The 18,549-nt window shown below is 40.7% G+C and overlaps 2 protein-coding genes and 1 long non-coding RNA gene across 11 annotated transcripts in view; all 3 read right to left on the bottom strand.

The window, feature by feature from the left end:
* Positions 1 to 1,404, bottom strand: part of LOC147056733 (uncharacterized) — a 1,850-nt gene extending 446 nt beyond the window's left edge. The window contains exon 1 of the long non-coding RNA XR_015066109.1: positions 1,268 to 1,404. This is a non-coding gene — a long non-coding RNA (uncharacterized LOC147056733). The remainder of the gene's footprint in view (positions 1 to 1,267) is intronic.
* Positions 1,405 to 2,652: 1,248 nt separating this feature from the next.
* acp5a (acid phosphatase 5a, tartrate resistant) lies at positions 2,653 to 5,409 on the bottom strand. 5 transcript variants are annotated; one of them, XM_085913133.1, is made up of 6 exons: positions 4,839 to 5,409; positions 4,327 to 4,420; positions 4,061 to 4,260; positions 3,836 to 3,960; positions 3,097 to 3,442; positions 2,653 to 3,032 (listed from the first exon to the last, which is right to left on the bottom strand). In XM_085913133.1, the coding sequence occupies exons 2-6, from the start codon at positions 4,415 to 4,417 to the stop codon at positions 2,793 to 2,795; spliced, it is 1,002 nt and encodes a 333-aa protein (XP_085769259.1). In that variant the 5' UTR covers positions 4,418 to 4,420; positions 4,839 to 5,409; the 3' UTR covers positions 2,653 to 2,792. The 5 variants fall into 5 exon arrangements, with proteins under 5 accessions (XP_085769259.1, XP_085769257.1, XP_085769258.1 ...); XM_085913131.1 differs by having other exon boundaries at positions 4,061 to 4,278; XM_085913132.1 differs by lacking the exon at positions 4,839 to 5,409 and adding an exon at positions 4,584 to 4,689 and having other exon boundaries at positions 4,061 to 4,278.
* Positions 5,410 to 6,787: 1,378 nt separating this feature from the next.
* Positions 6,788 to 18,372, bottom strand: LOC147056735 (spermatid perinuclear RNA-binding protein-like). Of its 5 annotated transcripts, none has more exons than XM_085912500.1 (20): positions 18,164 to 18,372; positions 17,688 to 17,842; positions 17,095 to 17,203; positions 15,321 to 15,508; positions 15,039 to 15,207; positions 14,623 to 14,761; positions 13,007 to 13,098; positions 12,543 to 12,638; positions 12,059 to 12,170; positions 11,888 to 11,985; positions 10,984 to 11,047; positions 10,737 to 10,871; positions 10,373 to 10,563; positions 10,195 to 10,302; positions 9,950 to 10,084; positions 9,719 to 9,865; positions 9,309 to 9,429; positions 9,178 to 9,216; positions 7,322 to 7,681; positions 6,788 to 7,248 (listed from the first exon to the last, which is right to left on the bottom strand). In XM_085912500.1, the coding sequence occupies exons 2-20, from the start codon at positions 17,786 to 17,788 to the stop codon at positions 7,139 to 7,141; spliced, it is 2,514 nt and encodes an 837-aa protein (XP_085768626.1). In that variant the 5' UTR covers positions 17,789 to 17,842; positions 18,164 to 18,372; the 3' UTR covers positions 6,788 to 7,138. The 5 variants fall into 5 exon arrangements, with proteins under 5 accessions (XP_085768626.1, XP_085768625.1, XP_085768627.1 ...); XM_085912499.1 differs by having other exon boundaries at positions 18,106 to 18,371; XM_085912501.1 differs by having other exon boundaries at positions 9,950 to 10,081; positions 18,106 to 18,369.
* Between the last annotated feature and the right edge of the window lie 177 nt (positions 18,373 to 18,549).

Raw genomic sequence — 18,549 nt, forward strand, 5'->3', positions numbered from 1 at the left:
AAAGAACATTGATCAATTGTGGTGTATACGATAAACATGGTGTCAAAACTCACAGGTATTTTCTTTCTTGTGGTACTTTTTAAATTTATATTTCACACAAAGTTTATTTGATATGAAGCAACGACCACACAGATGCTGTAACATCACACACGTACTCCGGTACTGTCTTTTTTCTGTATTCACTTTTCTGTCATGTTTCATCAGTGAATTAAATAGTTTTCAAGGTTACAACATGCTTGTCTACATTAAGTGAGGGATATAGAGATTAGGTAGAGAAGATTAGAAGCACAGTTTAGCCTTAATACGGTGCCGTTTTATTACTTTTGAGCTGTGGAATTAAAACATCGCAAGGCATTTGGAAATGATGCACCTCATTTATTCAGTCAAGGGTTGTTTTCATTTGTCTACTTTTTCTTTTTCAAGGGTAGATACAGTGTCATGAAAAAACATATTTTGGCCCTTTCTAAAATTCTTATACTTTGAATTGTTTGCCCACTTTGAATTTTTTAATATCATCAAACAAAAGTAAATATCAGACACCTTGCTTATGTGTCACACAAGTGACTCAATGTGGTCACTCCTGATTCTTTATAGGGCAGACAAGAATGTTCCTTTTTTCAAAACCCCTGAATATGAGATAATGAGAGTTGCACTTGCAACTACAATATGCATAGCCTATTGTTGCGTGCTGTTGTGACATTAATTAAACCAGCTAATTGTTCTTAAACATGACGTTTACAAGAACATATAACGTGGATGTGAGTGCAGGCTTATTAAGATTATGATTGATGGAGATTTCTGCAGCCACAATAATTCTATTTTTATATTATACATCCGTCCGTCCATGGATGGATGGATGGATGAATAGATGGATTTATGTATGTATTTATTTCTTTTCCATTTCATGTTCCATGTGCATTTTACCAATCAGATATCAAATTCATTTGAGAGCCAGCGAGCTGGGAGATAATAACATGAGATAAAAGTGTCTGCTCAGCAGTAACATTCACAAGGCATGTAGCCTACTGCATAAACTACATCAGGGGGGGGGGGATTAAGGAATCCTCATTTGTCCATTAGTCACACTTGACAGCTTAACCTGATTGCTGTCTGAACCTGGCAGGCGTGTCACCAACAGGCTTGTACTCGCACTGATCGGATTGTTCACAATCACTCAAAACACCAGCCAGATATAGGAATAGCAGTAGCTATTAGTAAAATTGACCATTTTAGTTAGACTCTGAATGAAATAACTGCAAATACTCACACGAGAGGTAAAAAAAATCCTTGTACTATAAATGAAGCCTGTCGTCCCTCAGCGGAACAGTCATTGGTGGACTAACTATATCCTTTGAATCTCTGCGCCAATCTGTCCAATCCTCACCTGGCAGTCCGTGTGGAGCTGAGGAGAGAACATAAAATTGTCCTTAGTCAGCACAGGCTACTTAAGGATATCCAGCATAATGTACCTAGTGACATTAAAGATACACTGTTATACATTACGTTAGAAATATTCAGCTTTTAGATGAAATTTCAGGATGAACCTAAAATGTAACCTTTGTAGGTGATCTAAACTTGAATGCCTAAGTCGAATTGTTCGTTTTCTTTTCACACAATTTACCGCTCCCTACCAAAAAAATGAATGGCAAATTTTACAAGTTAGTTACAAGTTTTTACAATCAAGTTAGTTGATTCAATTATAATTCAATTATATTGAGTATTTAAACAGTTCTCTTGATTACGTAATTCACATTTGGACATCATGAGACCAAAACATTATCTACTACCCGATTAACAGTATTTCCACATTGCAATGTTTTAAACGGGATGTTTTTGTAGGGAAGTAGCCACTGAGTTTAATATCGCAATATACTAATAAACAGATTGAAGCAGAGACTGGAAGAGTCACAGAAAGGTACGAATCACAATTGGTGCAAATGTTCATCCTGAATCTTCACCCAAAATATTCTTTTTTTTTTCAAGTTTGGGATATTTTAGGGCACAGTGACAAGATCAAGTTTTATTTTCAAAATGAACATATTCACATAAGAGTGACAGGAACAATAGTCGTTTTGCGAATGGGTACAGTCTTGTCCACAAGTGCAACTGTTACATGGAGGGAGGCCCTGTCCTCCACAAAGCTTTTGACTGAAGTGCAGTGATGCTTTGAGACACATACAAATATCAGCGAACACGGGGTACAGCAAACAAGGCTTACTGCATGTTTGTTACAATTTAGCGTCTTAACATAGAACAATTTAATTAGCACACAACACAAAGAATTACAAAAATGAAACTCAATGGATTACAGAATTAAGTATTATTTATGTTGACAGAACCATAAATGTACAAATATTTCTCATTTCTCACTCGAGGATTTTACAAGCGAAAATGGGGGGGGGGGGTGCTCTTTACATGCCACCTGAAACGACATATGACATGTGCATGGCAAAATAAGACTGCAGGTAGTGAGTTAACCCACCATTATTTGAAACTCCATTTGCCAGATATGCAAGTAATGTGACTCTTTTTCCAGTTTTGTCATTACAAACAAGAAATTGAAATTGTTTAGAAACTGAAATTTGTTCACATTCAAAAACTGTTGGGCAGCTGTACTTTGTCATAATTTCAATTGATACAGAAGACTTAGCCTTGGAGAAAAGGCCATTTATTTTCAGATAAATTCAGTCCAAGTAAGCCTTCCAAATATTGATTTATTCTGTATAATTAGACTTTACATATTTGTTTAAAAAAAACAAAATTTGGCCGCAAAGGTGAAGCTCCTTTGTCATTTATTTGCCATTTCTTGGTGAGAGCGCGACACGATGGAGAGAGGTGCCTTTAGCCTGGTAGTAGGTGAGCATCATCTCGTTCTTCGTGACTTCTGCATGAACGAAGCCACCTAACGTGGACGCATTACCAGTGAAAAACTTCACAGAACCTTTGGGAACTTTCTTCCAGTGGCGGATATCCGGATCCAGGAAGTTTCCAGCGCCGCTCACTACGTAGCCCACTCCAGACTCTTCAATGTACTGCAAGAGAGGTTATGGCTTTTGAGTTCAGGAAGGAGATTTCAATCCATTTGACAGGCTTTACCTGCAGATTATGGTCATGGCCGCAGAAGAAGGCTGTGGCGTTGTATTTGAGCAGCAGGGGACGAACCGACCGCAGGAGGCAAGCGGTGGGCCCGTGCTCGGACACGGACCACACCGGGTAGTGACCGGCCACCAGGAGGAAATCCGCCTTGGACTGAGCCATCCTCTGCTTCAGCCATTTCAGCTGTCGGTTGGCATCTACGGCACTTAAGGGGCCTTTGGGCTTCTCATCCTCAAAGTCGAGAGAGTTCCCGCACAACATCACGGTGTCAAGCATGATGATGGTCAGCGTCTTGTCTGTGTTAGGGATGCGGAAGTCCAGCTCATAGTAGTAGGAAGGGAAGTTCCTAATAAACAATAAAAAGCAGCAAACCTTTCAATACACATTGAATTTACGCAAAGGAATAAGGTGAATAGGTGAGGGTCATTTTTGGACCTGGTAAGGCCCTCAAAGCACTTTACACTGACTTTCTCGGAGCATTAGGAGCAGCCAGAAGTTCAGTACCTTACTCAAGGATACTTCAAGACGGTCACAATGGCGTGGAATCAAACCCACAAACTTTAACCACTGAGCCACGCGAACTATTATATGAAATCAGATAAATCCCAAATCTCCATATTCTGCTGTAAAATGTTTTTCTTTATAAAAAAAGAAAAAGAAATTCCACATGTTTTGGCTTTCATTCATACTTTGCAGTATAGTCTTAATTTGTAGCCTCAAAACAGATTGATTTTCTTACCATCTTGCAGATTTCTTTGTGTATTCAATCTGGGCTTTGACATTTCCTGCATGGTCATGATTGCCAGCTAGAACGTACCAGGGGACATTCAGGTACTTCCCTGTGTACACATCCTCAAAGGTGTCCTGTTTTTTTTTTTTTTTTTCAATCCAGATATCAACCAATCAGAACCGCCAACTCCGCTTTTCAAATACAGTACTGTATATAGATGTCTAATGGGCTGACCTGAAATCTTGGAGAATCCACACTGTCCACACCTTTAAAATAGAAGTTGTCACCAAGGGCAAGAATAAAGTCCGCTCCCATTTGCTCTGCTACATTGTTCATCTCTTGAGCAGTAGTCGTTTGCACTGATGTCCTGAATGGAGCGTAAGGCAAACCCCCCCAGTCTCCCACAGCCAGGAACTTAATGGAGGTCCTGTTGGCTGTCGGAGAAAACAAATCTAATCAAGAACTTTAAAAAGCCTCTGTGACAGTGAGACATGACTTACCGTGACCCCCGCTCAGGTCTTGGAAGGTAGCAGTAGAGCTGTGGGCTGCAGGGATTGCAGCAAGCACAAAGGCAAGCAGAATCAGTGCCATCTTCTAAATAAATAAAAAGAGAAATAAAAAAACAGATCAAATCATTATTAAGAAGCGAGCTGGACCAACAGACATCAAGTTATGTAAGGAAGTTGGTAACACAGGCAGAAGCAAATCTCAAAACAGGAACAAGGAAGGCATGACAAGAGTTGTTTCTCAAGCTTACTTGTCACGCCTCCACTTCCTGAATCTTGTACCCTCGCGCTCCACTTGTAACAAAGTTAACTATTTTGCCTCACGGCGCCTCGCAGCCCAAACTTGACACGTTTGGACTTAAGCTGATAAGCTAATGAGCGACGTTTTGAAAGAGATGGGGGGTTATAAAGTCACACATTTTCTGTCTAGTCAAGCACATTGCCTGATTTATATAAGCCTGCATGCAAGGAGCGTGTCAAGTTAGGAAGCAGATCAAATCACTCACAGCTGATAAGTGGCGTGGATAACCTCAGGATGAGACCCTTTGTCCTGCACAGATCTCCTCTTACACCTCCTTTTTATCAGCTGGGCCACGGCACCAGGGTATGACCACTGCTCACGCGTTGTTTACCAAAACCAGTCTTGGGATTGGAGACTGGCCTCGACCTTGTGATTTACAACTGTTTTATTATTGTAGGAAGTCCAGACACCACTATATTTCCACTTCACTATTTGTCCTTCTTGATTTTTGCCAATTTTAGTTGTTATGACTAAGAAGCAGAATTTGGACCCAGAAGCAGACAGGACACGGACGTTTGTATTTACAAAAATACAGGGTAACAACAGTGACAATGTGTCTGTCAGCAAATTGGCCTTAAATACTGAAAGACATCAAGTCATATCTGAGCCTGTGTCACAAACTGGACGGCCATTGAGTTGACGCTGGTGGAAAAGTTTCGAATCGAGTCCATAACTTCCATCAGGAGGTTCTCCCCATGTCTGCCAAGCAGTGCACCGAGCACTGATGGCGGATTGGTCGTACTGTGACGTGCGGAGCAAAATTTGGACCCAGAAGAAGACAGGATACAGTGGCAGAGTTCTTATATACAAAAATACAACATAACAGAGAGCAAGGAGATGAAAGAACGCCCGACCCTATATGACTAAATAAAGGATCAGGACAGTTGATGACATCAAGGGCCCAAACATGGTCACAACAGTTGTATTGCCATCTGTTTGATGTATATCTCTTTTTCATAGTATCTCATTGAATATACCCCTCACGTTTCTGTAGCAATTTAATTCTATCTTTTCATGGGACAACACTAACGACTATGAAAAGTAGTCAGTATAAAGTTTATATAACAGTCCAAATGTTGTTCCCTAAAAAAAAAACATTAGTGGCTAAGCCCCTGGCAGCAAAAGTAGAGTACAAGCCAAAGTGAAAATGCCCCAGAAGGTATCAGTATTTTGTGTGACCATTATTCTACAGCACATGGAGTCCACCAGAGCTTCACAGGTTGTCACTGAAATCCTATTCCACTCCTCCATGATGAGATCACCGAGCTGGTAAATATTAGACGTAAGGATGACCCAGAGATGTTCAATAGGGTTTAGGTCATTATACATGGTTGGCCATTCCATTACTTTTATCCTCAGTGTCTTTAGCAAAGCAGTCATTATCTTGAGGGCTGTCTTTGGGGTCCTAATATTGGAATACTGCCAGCTGCAGTTTTCAGAGGTAGTGCTTCTGTATGTCAAGGTACGTTAGCATTTGTTTCCCTCAATGAACTGTATTTCCCCAACGACGGCAGCACTCATGCAGATCATGCCTCTCCTTGTTGCTGCCTCACATGCTTGACACCATCTGAATCAAATATGTTTATCTAGGTGTCATCAAACGACAGGACATGGTTCCATCAATCCATGTCCTTCGTCTCGTGGCGGAGATAGGGAAGGCTGTCTTGTCGATTCAATAATTAACTCAATACACACTGGAACAAAACATGTCAACCTCCAACATGGCGAAAAGTGTTGTTTTTCACAGTTAAAATAGCCTTCTGATGTTAAACCATTACGACATGGTCAGCAAATAAAATTAATTTGACACGTAAGAAAAAAAAAAAAACACAAAATGGTCAAGACTGTCACATTGAAAAAGTAAATATAAAGTAGATTCAGATAACACAAAAAAAAAACCAGTACCAATTTTAACTATATACACAAATGTGAGGATCTATTTTTGTTTTGGTTTTCCTGGTGGACTTTAGCATCACCTTTCCTCGCAATGTTTTTACTAGGCATGCCTTGACATGTAGAGCACATTACTTGACACGTGAGCAAGCAGGTCAGTGTGCAGAAGACACTCTTAACTGCTCCAAAACAATTTGTAGCACTGATGGCATTTTAAAATACAGGCTGAGCCTCTTCACACTTGAAAATTTCACTGGTGTGTTGGAGGTTGGCTCTCCGATGGAAATTATTTATTGAGATAGTGTTTAGTACAGTTTCTGACAGTAAGTAAATAAAGCCTCAGATGGACAAATGCATGCAGAAAAAGCTTATAGTACAGCTTAAAATCAAAAATATGACACAGGCACACAGAACCAGTCATCTATATTTAAAAACACTTCAGGAAACAAGATATAAACACAAACATGATTTGCGGTGACAAACAAACATTCCAGTATGAGAGACATTGAAACATTTTTCTCTTCACAAGTGGTGTGCCGGGATCTTAATTGGGGTGGGCAAACTCAGAACTCGGTGGCCTAGCGAGCCAAGAAAAGCAGCACTTGAGCGTGACTAATAAGTTGCGCCGCTGTTTCCAGGATATGAGGTCTGAGTTTGTCCCGTGTAGGACTGGTAGGATTCATAGCCCGGCTGAGTGTTCCAATTTGACGGAGTCGACCAAGCTGTGAAGGGAGATTTGATTAGCACCTTCGAACTTGTCACGGGATATTAAAAGTCGGTCATCTTATGACTCACCATAACTACTATACATTTGGGTTCCCACAGCTGTGCTGGGGTAAGCAGTGCTGTACATGGAGTAGTTGCTTCCCTGTGTCGAAACCTCCGTCTGGCCTTGAGTGAGCATCTTCTTCTTTTCTTCGCCGTAGCCGTAACTGTAGGGACTCTGTTGGTCAGCGGTCGGGGGTACCGACTTGTAACTTGTCGCTGAGCTTGTGCTGGTACTTGAGACGGGCGGCGAGGAGAAGGTGGTGACGCTTGTCTCTGGGTAAAATGTGCCGTAGCCGGTACTGCCTGCCGTGCTGGCGGGATTAACCGTGCTGATGCCTTTGGTCGTGGGAACTGTGGTTCCGGCTCCATTGTTACCGTACAGTTTATCTGGAAGAAAGGAACGAGTCAGGTTGAAAAACATGCAACAGCATTTCAAATACGATTGATTTAAGCGTGCTGAAATGTAGGAGCTTTTGGAGTTATGTGCCATTTGGTCCTGTTAGATTCAGATACAGTGTTGAAATGTGATGTGAGTGACCCTAACTTAAGTTTTTACACTATCAATTTAAACTCACTGTCAAGTGTAAGGCTACAACAATGACCATTATTGTGTCCAGAACATCCACATAGCTTAGCCTATATTTTTTACATTCTCTTTCATGATTTTAATATGACCTACAGTAACAAACAAAAGCTGTTTTTTGTTTGTCCCTTCTTCTTTCTTAAGGGACAATATTCATACAACTTCTACAGAACTTCACAAGAGCTGCAGGTGGACCAAAACACTTTACATCTCAAAATGATAAGATTACAGACAGCAAAACCAGTAAATTAAATTAGTACCATCTAGTGGTGAACTAATAGAATGCAACAATCTCCTGTATGGGGAAGCTTCATCCATGTAAAATATAGAGATGAGTAGACCTACAATTATATATAAAAGGTATGTTGATTTGAAATAATATTTTTTTTTATTATTGAAATTAATAGTGAGCTTTTTAAATCAACGAACATTGAAATATCAAAAACAGTCTGAACACTGTCACTTATAAAAACATCATTTTTTTTAGGGGCCTGGACTGAACATTTTGGAACTGATTAATGGCAATTCAATTCATTTCAACATGGAAAAACTGATGCAACACCCAACTAAAAAGAGTTACGAGCTAAAGTGCTAGTGCTGAAATGGCAGTGGGATGCAAAGGGAACTCGTTCCTAATTTAATCCAATCTAATAATTCAATCATATTAAAGTTGATGACAAATATGTTGTAATTCCTACACTATAACGCTGATTTGGGTGCAAATACCCTTTAAAGCATATTGCGATTGTTTCTTTTCAAATCTATTGAGGTGTTGCACAGAGCTGGAATGCTGAATACTGGAATTAATAACGAGTAGCGACAACCTGTGCAGTCATATGGTAACATATTTCACAAAACAGCCATGTAAAGGTCATCAAGGCAACAGAAGAGAATGCTAGATTGTTGTGTCCTCATATTGAAGCACATCTCACATTGTTGTGACACTTGTGATGCTGCAGAACATCATGTATTAGATTGTTCTAACACAAGGCATTGGGACTTCATGTAACAAAAAAAACGGTTTGAATTGGAAAATCATCCATTTTCTACACCGCTTGTCCCCACAGGGGTCGCGGGCGTGCCTATCCCAGCAGTCATCGGGCAGTAGGCGGGGGACACCCTGAACTGGTTGCCAGCCAATCGCAGATTCTTTTGAGAAGGGGTGCCCACCCCGATTACTTCATGATGCATTTTGCTAAATTACAACTGACCGATTTGAACAGCACTGGGGTAAGAATGTTACCTTCAGTGGTACCAAATATTTAAAAAAAACGAGGGACGACATCTGGGATATACTTACGATAGCCTGTACTGGAGTTGCTCTCATAACTGTAGTTGGCTTTTAAAAATAAAGGGAATATTTTCACCATTAGTCACTTCACACATGAACTGCGCAGAGTATTTGAAAAGGGACAGCATAGAACGCCTTACTCTTGTTGTAAATGGGTCCTGACGAATAGCCTCTGCCTCTCCCTCGACCTCTGCCATGGCCCCAGTCAGGAGTTCCAGAATCTGAAGGGATCCCACGAATAGTCCCGAAGCCTGGGATGTGCTGTTGAAGCCAAAATCAATGATGATACAGCATTAATTCAAATCTATGTTCAACTTATTTATGAATGAGTTGGGGTTTACTTTATTTTTCTGCTATGGCTCTGAAATGTCAACACATCACTTGTTATACAGTTCAGGGATGTAACAATTCTGGTTTGTTAGTTTTTGTTTCCCCCAAAAATGCTTTTTTTGTTGTGTATTTCTTCTATTTATTTATCTGTATTAAATTCGGACATGGGCCTTGACGTATAAGCCTGCTCCGCTCTAGTCTTGTGTTGGCTGCAGCTTACCATGTCAGTGTAAGTCAGCTTTTTTGTTCTCTTGGGCATAAGTGGTGTCTCTGGGAACAGCTTCTCCAGAGCGGCGAGAGCAGCGTAGGCCTTTGCCTCCTTCTTGTTCGACCCCCTCCCTTTGAACTTTTGTCCATCAACTTCCACCTGGTAGACAGGGAAAGGTGTAACGGCCCACGTTTGACTTTTTAAGCACCAACGTGGAATGTGTGTGGGATGCTATCAGATCACCTCCATGACAAAGCACTTCTCGTGAGAGCCACCCGTCTCGTCAGATAGTTCATACTTGAGACTGCGTCTTTTCTCATTCAGCTCCATGACAGGATTCTTCCCATTCTTGGTCAAGATAGGACCTTGTCCACTCTGCTTTTAACAGATGAACAGCATAGAGATAGATCTTTTAGTCCAGGTCGCTTTAGTCATTAGGCGAACAAATATTTTATTAAGAGCATGAGCGAGGCAGCACTTTTACATACATCTTCTGATGCGGTGGAACCAGTTGTAGAAGTTACTTCTTGGCCATCATCGGCTTTGGACTCGAACTTGGAATCTGAGCCTGTTGGAAGACCGAGATCTTGGAGGACCTAAAGAATATGAGTAAGTGAATCAGTTTTAGCTTGTGTCTTTTAATTGTTTACATTAAAAGCTACTTGCCTTGTTGGCTACATTAAGCTTGGCAGAACGTTTCGAGGGCCCAGTAGATTCATAGGTTTTCCCATTTACGTCTACAGCCATGCTGAATACTGGCTCGTGGACTGGACCTGTCTGGGAGGTCAGGCGGTACTCCAAGCCCGGTCGGAACTGGTTCAGTCGCATCACAGCGTTCATGGTCAAATCATCTGTCACTAGAGGGAACACATAGTTTTTTTTCTTTCAATAACATGCACTAAAAAAAATTGATGGTGCTTTTGTTTTTTTGGCTAAACCGTTCAGGTCGGGCAAGCATTTTAAAAGAATGTCTTGCGTGTGTTTTTTTTTTTTGTTAAAGTGCATGAAGAGTGGGTCATAAGTGACATACATGACTTCCGAGGAAACCGCTTCTGGAATTTGAGGAACTTTCTCTGTTTGCTATTTAATGAGGACCCATCCTTTCCTGGTGCCATTTCGTTGTAGGATCTCTTTAGTGGTGGAGAGGGTCTGCCCTCTTCATGAGCTGGATTGAGTAGAAAGGGACATAAGAAACAGATAAAATTGTTGATAAGTATAAAGCACAAAAAGCCCAGAAAATATTTTTGCGCTGGCTCCTCGCGCTTTGCAAGGCCTACCAGGTTTTGCTTCGATCCCCAAAACTTTGTACATCATTCCAAAGGCACAAAGTCTTAATGCCAACTATAGAAAGAAAAAAAAAACAAATAGCATGAATTAGGAATGTTATGATGACAACTATTTGGCACTTGAGCTCAAGTATTTGGTTTAAAATATCTGCCAATATGAATCATGAACAGATATTTGTGTAACACATTAAAGGGGAAGTGAAGTCAAAAATGTTCCTGAAGCTAATGTGTCCAATGCACTCCCACTTGTCTAAACAAGGCATTCCAATTGATATTGCGTTTGTGGAAAGATACATTGTCTCAAACCATCTCATGGCGTAGCGATTTTGCCATTTGCTGCTAAGTGAAAATGACATCAGTTTACTCGTTATTGCTGATTGATCCAAAATGAGAGATTTCTGGCCCTATTTTGGTCGACTGGCGCCCGTGTGCTTGGTGTAAAAATGACCGTAGCTTTATTTTCATCTCTTGTTTGTGCCATTCAACAAAGCAGCCTTGCTTCCAATGCACCTGAATTTAGTCTAGTCTGGTCTAGTCTGCGCTTGGCCAAAAAGCAGGCTCATAATTTTCGTGCAAGAGCAATGGTTTAGTATTTATGACACTGTGTAATAGGAACTTAGACTGTTCCATGACAAGATATTTATAGTTTAGGATTATATAATCATTTTGTGACCTATATAATTTCAATAAATAAAGCTCATCCTTTTGAACCGAACGCACTCCAATCAGCTTAAAATAACATGATCAGCCCCGATTTTACATCACGCAATTGGCAACGATCTATCATTTGATCAATCGGCCCAATTTCTGATCACACGATCGGATCGAGAAATCCCTAGCATGAATCTACTACACTTGTTACTCTGCCCAATGTCAATATGCTAACTCACTTTACCTGAGCACTCTGAGTTGTGTCTTCACGCTGTTGCAGGGTGAGACTTTCAAGGACATCCATGGGTTCCTTCTCACAGGGATCTTTAATTCCAGGACCGTCTACGGACAAATGTCAAGTCAAATTTGCATCGCCAATTTCATTCTCATAATGTCACAAATATTCGAGGCTTACCAGCCAAGAGGATTCCAGAGGCAAGGCACTCAAGAACCCTGCGGAACGCCTCGCCTGGGCCGAGTGGTCTCTCAGATGTACTGATGGCCTTCTCTGCAATCAATTCAAGAGTCTGTGCAGGAACAGAGTACAGGACCATAATGGAAACACTCAAAGCAAAACTAAATTTCACTCTAAGTATGCGTTCATTATCAAAAGCTGAAATGCACATTTCCTTTCACTAATCACTGCACTTTTGAAGTCAGTTTCTAGGGAGATCATAACATTTGGGGTGAATACAGAATACATGTGAATACATTTCAGTTACATATAATTTCTTCTTCAAATGCACGCATTAGTCATTTCACTTCAACAATGGCCTAATTCATAGATCTATCAAATAAAATACAGATTAAGATTGGAGTATAACAAAATAGGTACAAAAAAGCCAGGCAGGTAAATATTTGTTCAAGGCATTGTATTGTTTATTTAGGCGTATGCTTACCCATCCTGACAGCGGTTCCCAAGTCGGAACACGGATACATAAATCCCTCAAGACCCGGATCACAATATCAGCAGACTTCAGGTGATTGACTTTGGCCTGGAGACACAAACAAGGCAGCTGAGTAAAACTGCATCAAGGCCATTCTTGTACTCATTTCTTCCAAAGACCAAGAGCAAAGCACGGGGCGGCGAGAAAATCACGATGAAATGACCGGTGAGGTTAGGATGCGCTGACAGTTGTGATAAAAAAAAAAGAAAAAAAAAAAGGGGGAACCGCTAGGTCTAAAATTTGGTATGAAGGAGCAGTTCGTTTGTCATGACTTCAACTAGTCAAAGCGACACTTTCAAGATGATCGAATACAACAACTGACACTCAAAATGTTTGTTTTTCTCCTTAGGGAGAGAAAATCAGCATTCAAAGATACAGTTGAACGTTTACGTACAAATAATGACGTGAATGCAAACCTGGAACCACTTGGCGTGGCGGAGAGACGCCAAGGAACTTAGGCATTTCTGTCTGTCCAGAACGTCCGGCAGATCGTTGTCTGTTAGCGATTCTATTGACGAGGTGGAGTAAGAAGAAAAGGTACAGTTTGACCAAGGGGGTTGATTCTGTCTTGCAGCTTAGGGAGCAGCAGCCTTCCACAAACCCGAAGCAGCAAGGAGAGGAGGTCTAACAGCCATAAGAACATCTTTGAGTCAAATGGTCACTTATCATAACATTGCCATTATAATTGTGCCATCCTGACAGATATTTGTTTGCAGACTATGTTTCTGGCGTAACATTGCTTCAAAGACCCCCTCTTTCCTTAGCTCAGTGGCTCGGGCGGGCTGCTTTCCCCCATCCTGAGACAGCATGTCCAGTTGGTCAAAGGTCCAGCCGTCCTAAAAAAAAAACTTGACAAACTACAAGTCAATCAGTTGTAAAGCACAGGCAATATCTCCACGCCTGCTCTACTCTGCAGCAAAACTGATGAGAGGATAAATATCGGTCACACCCTGGTCTTTGCTTCATCAATACTGTGGGGCTCAATGACTATGCTAGTATTGTAAAAAGAAAACAACAAGATTCAACAAACAGCAGGTAGAGCAACAGCCACTAAACTGAGTGAGGGATTGCTAAAATGGCATCTACTGTTTCTTTGAAAAAATAAAAGTCCATGGTCATCATTGATATTCTGGAAGACCAGTTCTTTATGATGTTGCATAAAATAACCTTTTCACTCCTAGCCCACACCTACACACAAATATGTAAAGCAAAATAGGTTTTTTTGTTTAATTTCAATGCTAAAACTATTCCTCACCTGAGGAAAGAGAAAAAACAAATTTTGGTCACTATGGAAACAGATGTTACATCACTACGGTTATTTTAAAGTTGGTTGCCAAATTGTAATGTGTGCTGAATGTGTCACATCTGTGTTACCACATCTACAGAAACATTTACATTTAAAGTCTATGCTTTAGTTGTCTTTTATGCTTCTGAATTTAACTCAAAGAAGCAAATATTGTGGCTGGTGACTTGACTTGGACTGTAAGACCGTGAGAACTGAGCTGCAATAACAGATGTGTGGCTGCAATAAGCTTGGAACGCTAATGCGCGATTCTGAGACACGCACCTGGCTATTTTCAGTAGCCATGCACACTTGTGCACCGCTCATCTGCAGTTTTGTGCACTCCTTCTTAAAAACATGAACATGCAGTTCAGAGTGCAGCTCTGGTTCATCAACTTTACCAGTACTGGTCCCTCTCCTTACTAAGGCTTTAGCCCATGCTAATTAACCTGATCTTAAAACTTCTAAATAAATTTGATTCATGCTTCACATTGCTGATGCTGGTGATCAGTTTTGCTGCAGTGAGAGTAGATGCACACCTTCAGCATCAAGGACATGCAGAGCGTGCTAAGGAAGACTTCAATTAAGGTTGTTTTTTTTGTTTTTGTTGAAAGAACTGAGTAATTATCGACATGAATAACGTGAAACATTTACAACTTGGATGGCGTTTTAATACTACATCAGTGGAACGGTACAGGGTGTGCGCACACCCATTTGACCCGCGTTAGAACTTCTCTAGTGTACACTCACGCTCTTCTTGAGCCTCCGCTCTGACTTGAGGAGATGTGAGATGGAGGGTGAGCGTTAGAGAAAACTCCTTGGTGCTTTCCACCATAATGGCTGCATCCGTTGGACAAGGGGTCACTGTATACAACCCGGCTGACTCAATCTGTTGCAAAGAGGAACACAGGGATGGGCAAATTAAATGATGGAGGGGAACACAATTTTTCATCCACGCCAACTGGGTAGGTGGGGTTTCCAATGCATGGTAAGTAACCCTATGACCGGGATGCTTCATGAAAGCAAGCTTCACGTTACTCGATGACATGAAACGGCATTCATTCTTCTACATTGGTCATGTGAATATCACTGATTATGACAACTTCAAATGCTGCAAATTAGCACAAAATTCAATGCGGGTCTACATGTACATGATGGAGTTGTACCTCTAACTGGGCCCGTAGACTCTCAGCCACCTGGTTCAGCATCGTGACGGTTGGCTTGTTGAGACAAAGCAGCACCAGTTCCAGATTCAGGTCTCCCTTGAGCAAAAGTCCCTTGGCCAGCAGACCCACCCTCATGATGCCATGCACCGCATGTTTTTGTGCATCAGCACTTTCAACAAATCAAAAAGGGGAAAAAAGTGAAAAGAGTAGAGGATTCATATGTTAAACATGAATCCATAGGGTCATGTGTACCAACTGAAAATATACATTGAAGTAACTTACTTTTCGACCTCTTGAGTTTCTTTATTCGGGGCATCCATTTTCTCAGATACAGCCTTTAATGCACACTCCACATGAGAGACAATTGTCTGAACTGCCTCTAGCTCCTCTGCAGAGGGGTAGATTTCAGCGTGTTTGGCCATCACACGGCGATCGTTTGGCCCATATTGTGTCTGGTTGTGTGTAACGACCTTTGGTTGAGTATGTGGGTTGGGGGGGTAAAAGGGAAAAATACAAACATTTCGTGAAACAAAAGCCACAAAGGAATGATCATGGTCTATCATCAAAAGCCCAATAGGTCTGTTAATCCTTTTAGTAAACCACTTTCCCTGTTTGGAGTGACTAAGAAGCTGCAGCCAATCACAGCTGACTAAAAACAAGCGACAAATGATCCTAGGCCAAACAGTTACTAGTACTGTTGTGATTCACGTGGAGCCAAGCCAAGTCAAGACAATTCGGAGTGGAGAGGGGGCTAATGGAAAAGTGTCTTAAGTTTATTCTTTGTGCAGCAGAGATAGCATCAATATCCACTAAGTTCTCTCCACTTGCCTCGGAATTGACTAGAAACCAGGAGTTCACCTTTCGCTCCAAGTCAGTTGAAACGGACTCCATATTCCCCAAACTGGAGAAATGGTTTTAGAAAACAGACAAATGATCAGTGGCCAGTAGAGATCTGAGGTGCAATGATTATTATTTGACAACTAATTGATTATCAAATTAATAAATATTTTAATAATAAATTAATCATTTAAATGGCTTGTCGAATTTAAAACAGTCAAAATCCTTGTAAATTCAGCCTCTCAACAGTAAATATCCTCAAGTTTTTGTAATTCTTCATGGAAGCGGACTCGTGTTGAATAAAAGTAAAACATTTGCAAAAAATCAGCTTTTACTTTGTCAAACAATGGTCAACGTTTATGCCTAATTCCTAACATGTAAAGGCCCAAACCGGTGACTAGATCTGAATTTAAGCTTGTCTGAAATGTCAATTTGAAATCATGACCTGTGATGAAAATAAAACTTGATCATTGATTAATTGACAGATTAATGGATTAGCCTTGCGTGAAAATGTGGCAATGGCCCACTATTGCATCAAATATCCACTGTTCATTTGTTAGGCGAGTGGTTCTCAAATGGGGTAAGGTGATAGCCATTCTAGGGCACGGAGAAAAAAATAAAAATCAGAGCATCAAAGATCTTAGATTCTCTATGTTCAAAGGGAATGGGTGGAAGTACAAAGAACATATCTGGCTTCACCCACAGTTTTATTTCTGTAACTTCCTAAGACACCTCAGGGGGGTACGTGAGATTTTAAAATATATTTAAAAAGTGATGCACAAATCTATATCATTATCTATTTGTCTCTTTTTGCAAAATTTCCAAACAGCTGTGGCAATACCACCACATATTGGAGTTCCAAAGTTTAATAACTCAAATACAGATGGCATAGCAATTTTATTTTTTTTCCCCATTCAAAAATTATTCGCACTGTTTAATTGGAACTTGGCTAGGATTTTTTTTTTTGCAGGGGGTAGATTGAAATAAGGTTGAGAAAACCACTGGGTTGAGCTAACTGTATTTATTCCTCTGAATCACGCTAAGTTTGTAAACAATTGGAAAGCGGACCAAAACAAGAAACATGCACATGGATACAAACTTCCAGAGGGGGAATGTATTCTATCATTATGGAAATTAACAGCTTTGAGGCAGCAAAATGAACATCTAAAAATCAAGATCTAGGATTATGGAGTTTTTGAGGTGACATGTAAAATCAGACCTGATAATGATGATCATCGGCTGCCTCCATTGTAGAAATGTAGTCATGGTAATGTCTCAGCTCCTCCTCATAGCACCGACAGTCGTACCAGTAACGCAGTTCCTCATATCTGCAAGATTTAGATGAGAGCTCCGATGAGACAAGAATGTGCACACATTTTGCAAAGATACGCATTGCAAGCAGAACAGTCAATATCCCGTGTTGGTCACTGTTCAGGTACAAATCTCAACGCCCCATACATTATGCTGCAAAGGGTTACAGGTGAATGTAAACAACAATGAGGGACATGGTCGCATGACGTCACATAAAAACATTTCGGTGAAGGCGGAGAGATGATGTATTTGTTCTCCCACTTCTCGAATTGTACCTCCATGTTGAAAGTGCAGTTCCATTGCGCTTTTTCTGCTTGGTGGTCTTAAGACTAAAACTTGCCACTTTACTCAAATGGAGCATTGGAGTTGAGGTGTTGTATGATGGGCCCCGAGCGTTTGCAATTATCACAATTCACATGGGTAACATTTGATGTCAGTGTTCTCCGACACAAGATATTTAATATTTTAACGTACTTTCGAAAGTAATGTGTTTTAATGTACCTGTCAAACTCGTGCGGTAGTAACCGGCGGCCTTGTTGGATGAGGCTGTCCCAGTGCAGAAGCTCGTCGTAAGCCTGATGTTCATCCCATCGAGCCGCCATGCTATCACGGTGTCACAGATCGATGCTACCACCTGTGCTCGAAAACTCTTCTCCCTTTATTCCAAAGGCAATAGTGCGGGTGTTTAACTCTTGTGTAAACCAAAACATGAATGCTTCGGAATGTGTCTCTTTGATTAAAGGCATACAAATAGTAAAGAGGCTCCTTGCAAACTAGCTAAGCTAGCATTGACGTTGCTACTTAGCTGGCTAAAATGTGATCACGGCTATTGAGGTCAAGGTAGCTAGAAAACACAGTAATTTATCATTATATCATTACCGCGACTCTAAAATACGTGTTCTGTGTGTAAACGGCTTACCTTCACAGAAATAAAAACAGATTTATAATGTCAATCTTTCCGACAAAAACGTTGCTACCTTTTAGTCGTTAGCTATTAATGAGTCGACTCCATATGACGTCATCAACATGCGCGCTTGTCTTAAACGGTATTAAGCGAGAGCTTGCGGTTTTCACGATGTTTAGTTATTGTCATTTTAATTACTTGCTGTCAATAACACTGTCACTTGACACGTTTTGAGCAAATGGCCAGGTAGTACTGACAAAATGAAATGTTGTTTTTTTTAGAATAAAATCCACCTGTTGCGGTTGTCATTTATGATAGAGGAAACAAACACTGCATCAACATTAAATAACACAGACAAGTTAATATCTTAACAAAATAACATGACGTTGAATTGGATATACGAATAATACAACGAAAATTTACATTATAGCCAAGGCCTAATAGCACGTCTGACGTTCT

The sequence above is a fragment of the Syngnathus leptorhynchus genome, chromosome 5 (assembly GCF_054491065.1).
Source record: "Syngnathus leptorhynchus isolate UIUO chromosome 5, UIUO_Slep, whole genome shotgun sequence".
Classification (NCBI taxonomy): Eukaryota; Metazoa; Chordata; class Actinopteri; order Syngnathiformes; family Syngnathidae; genus Syngnathus; species Syngnathus leptorhynchus.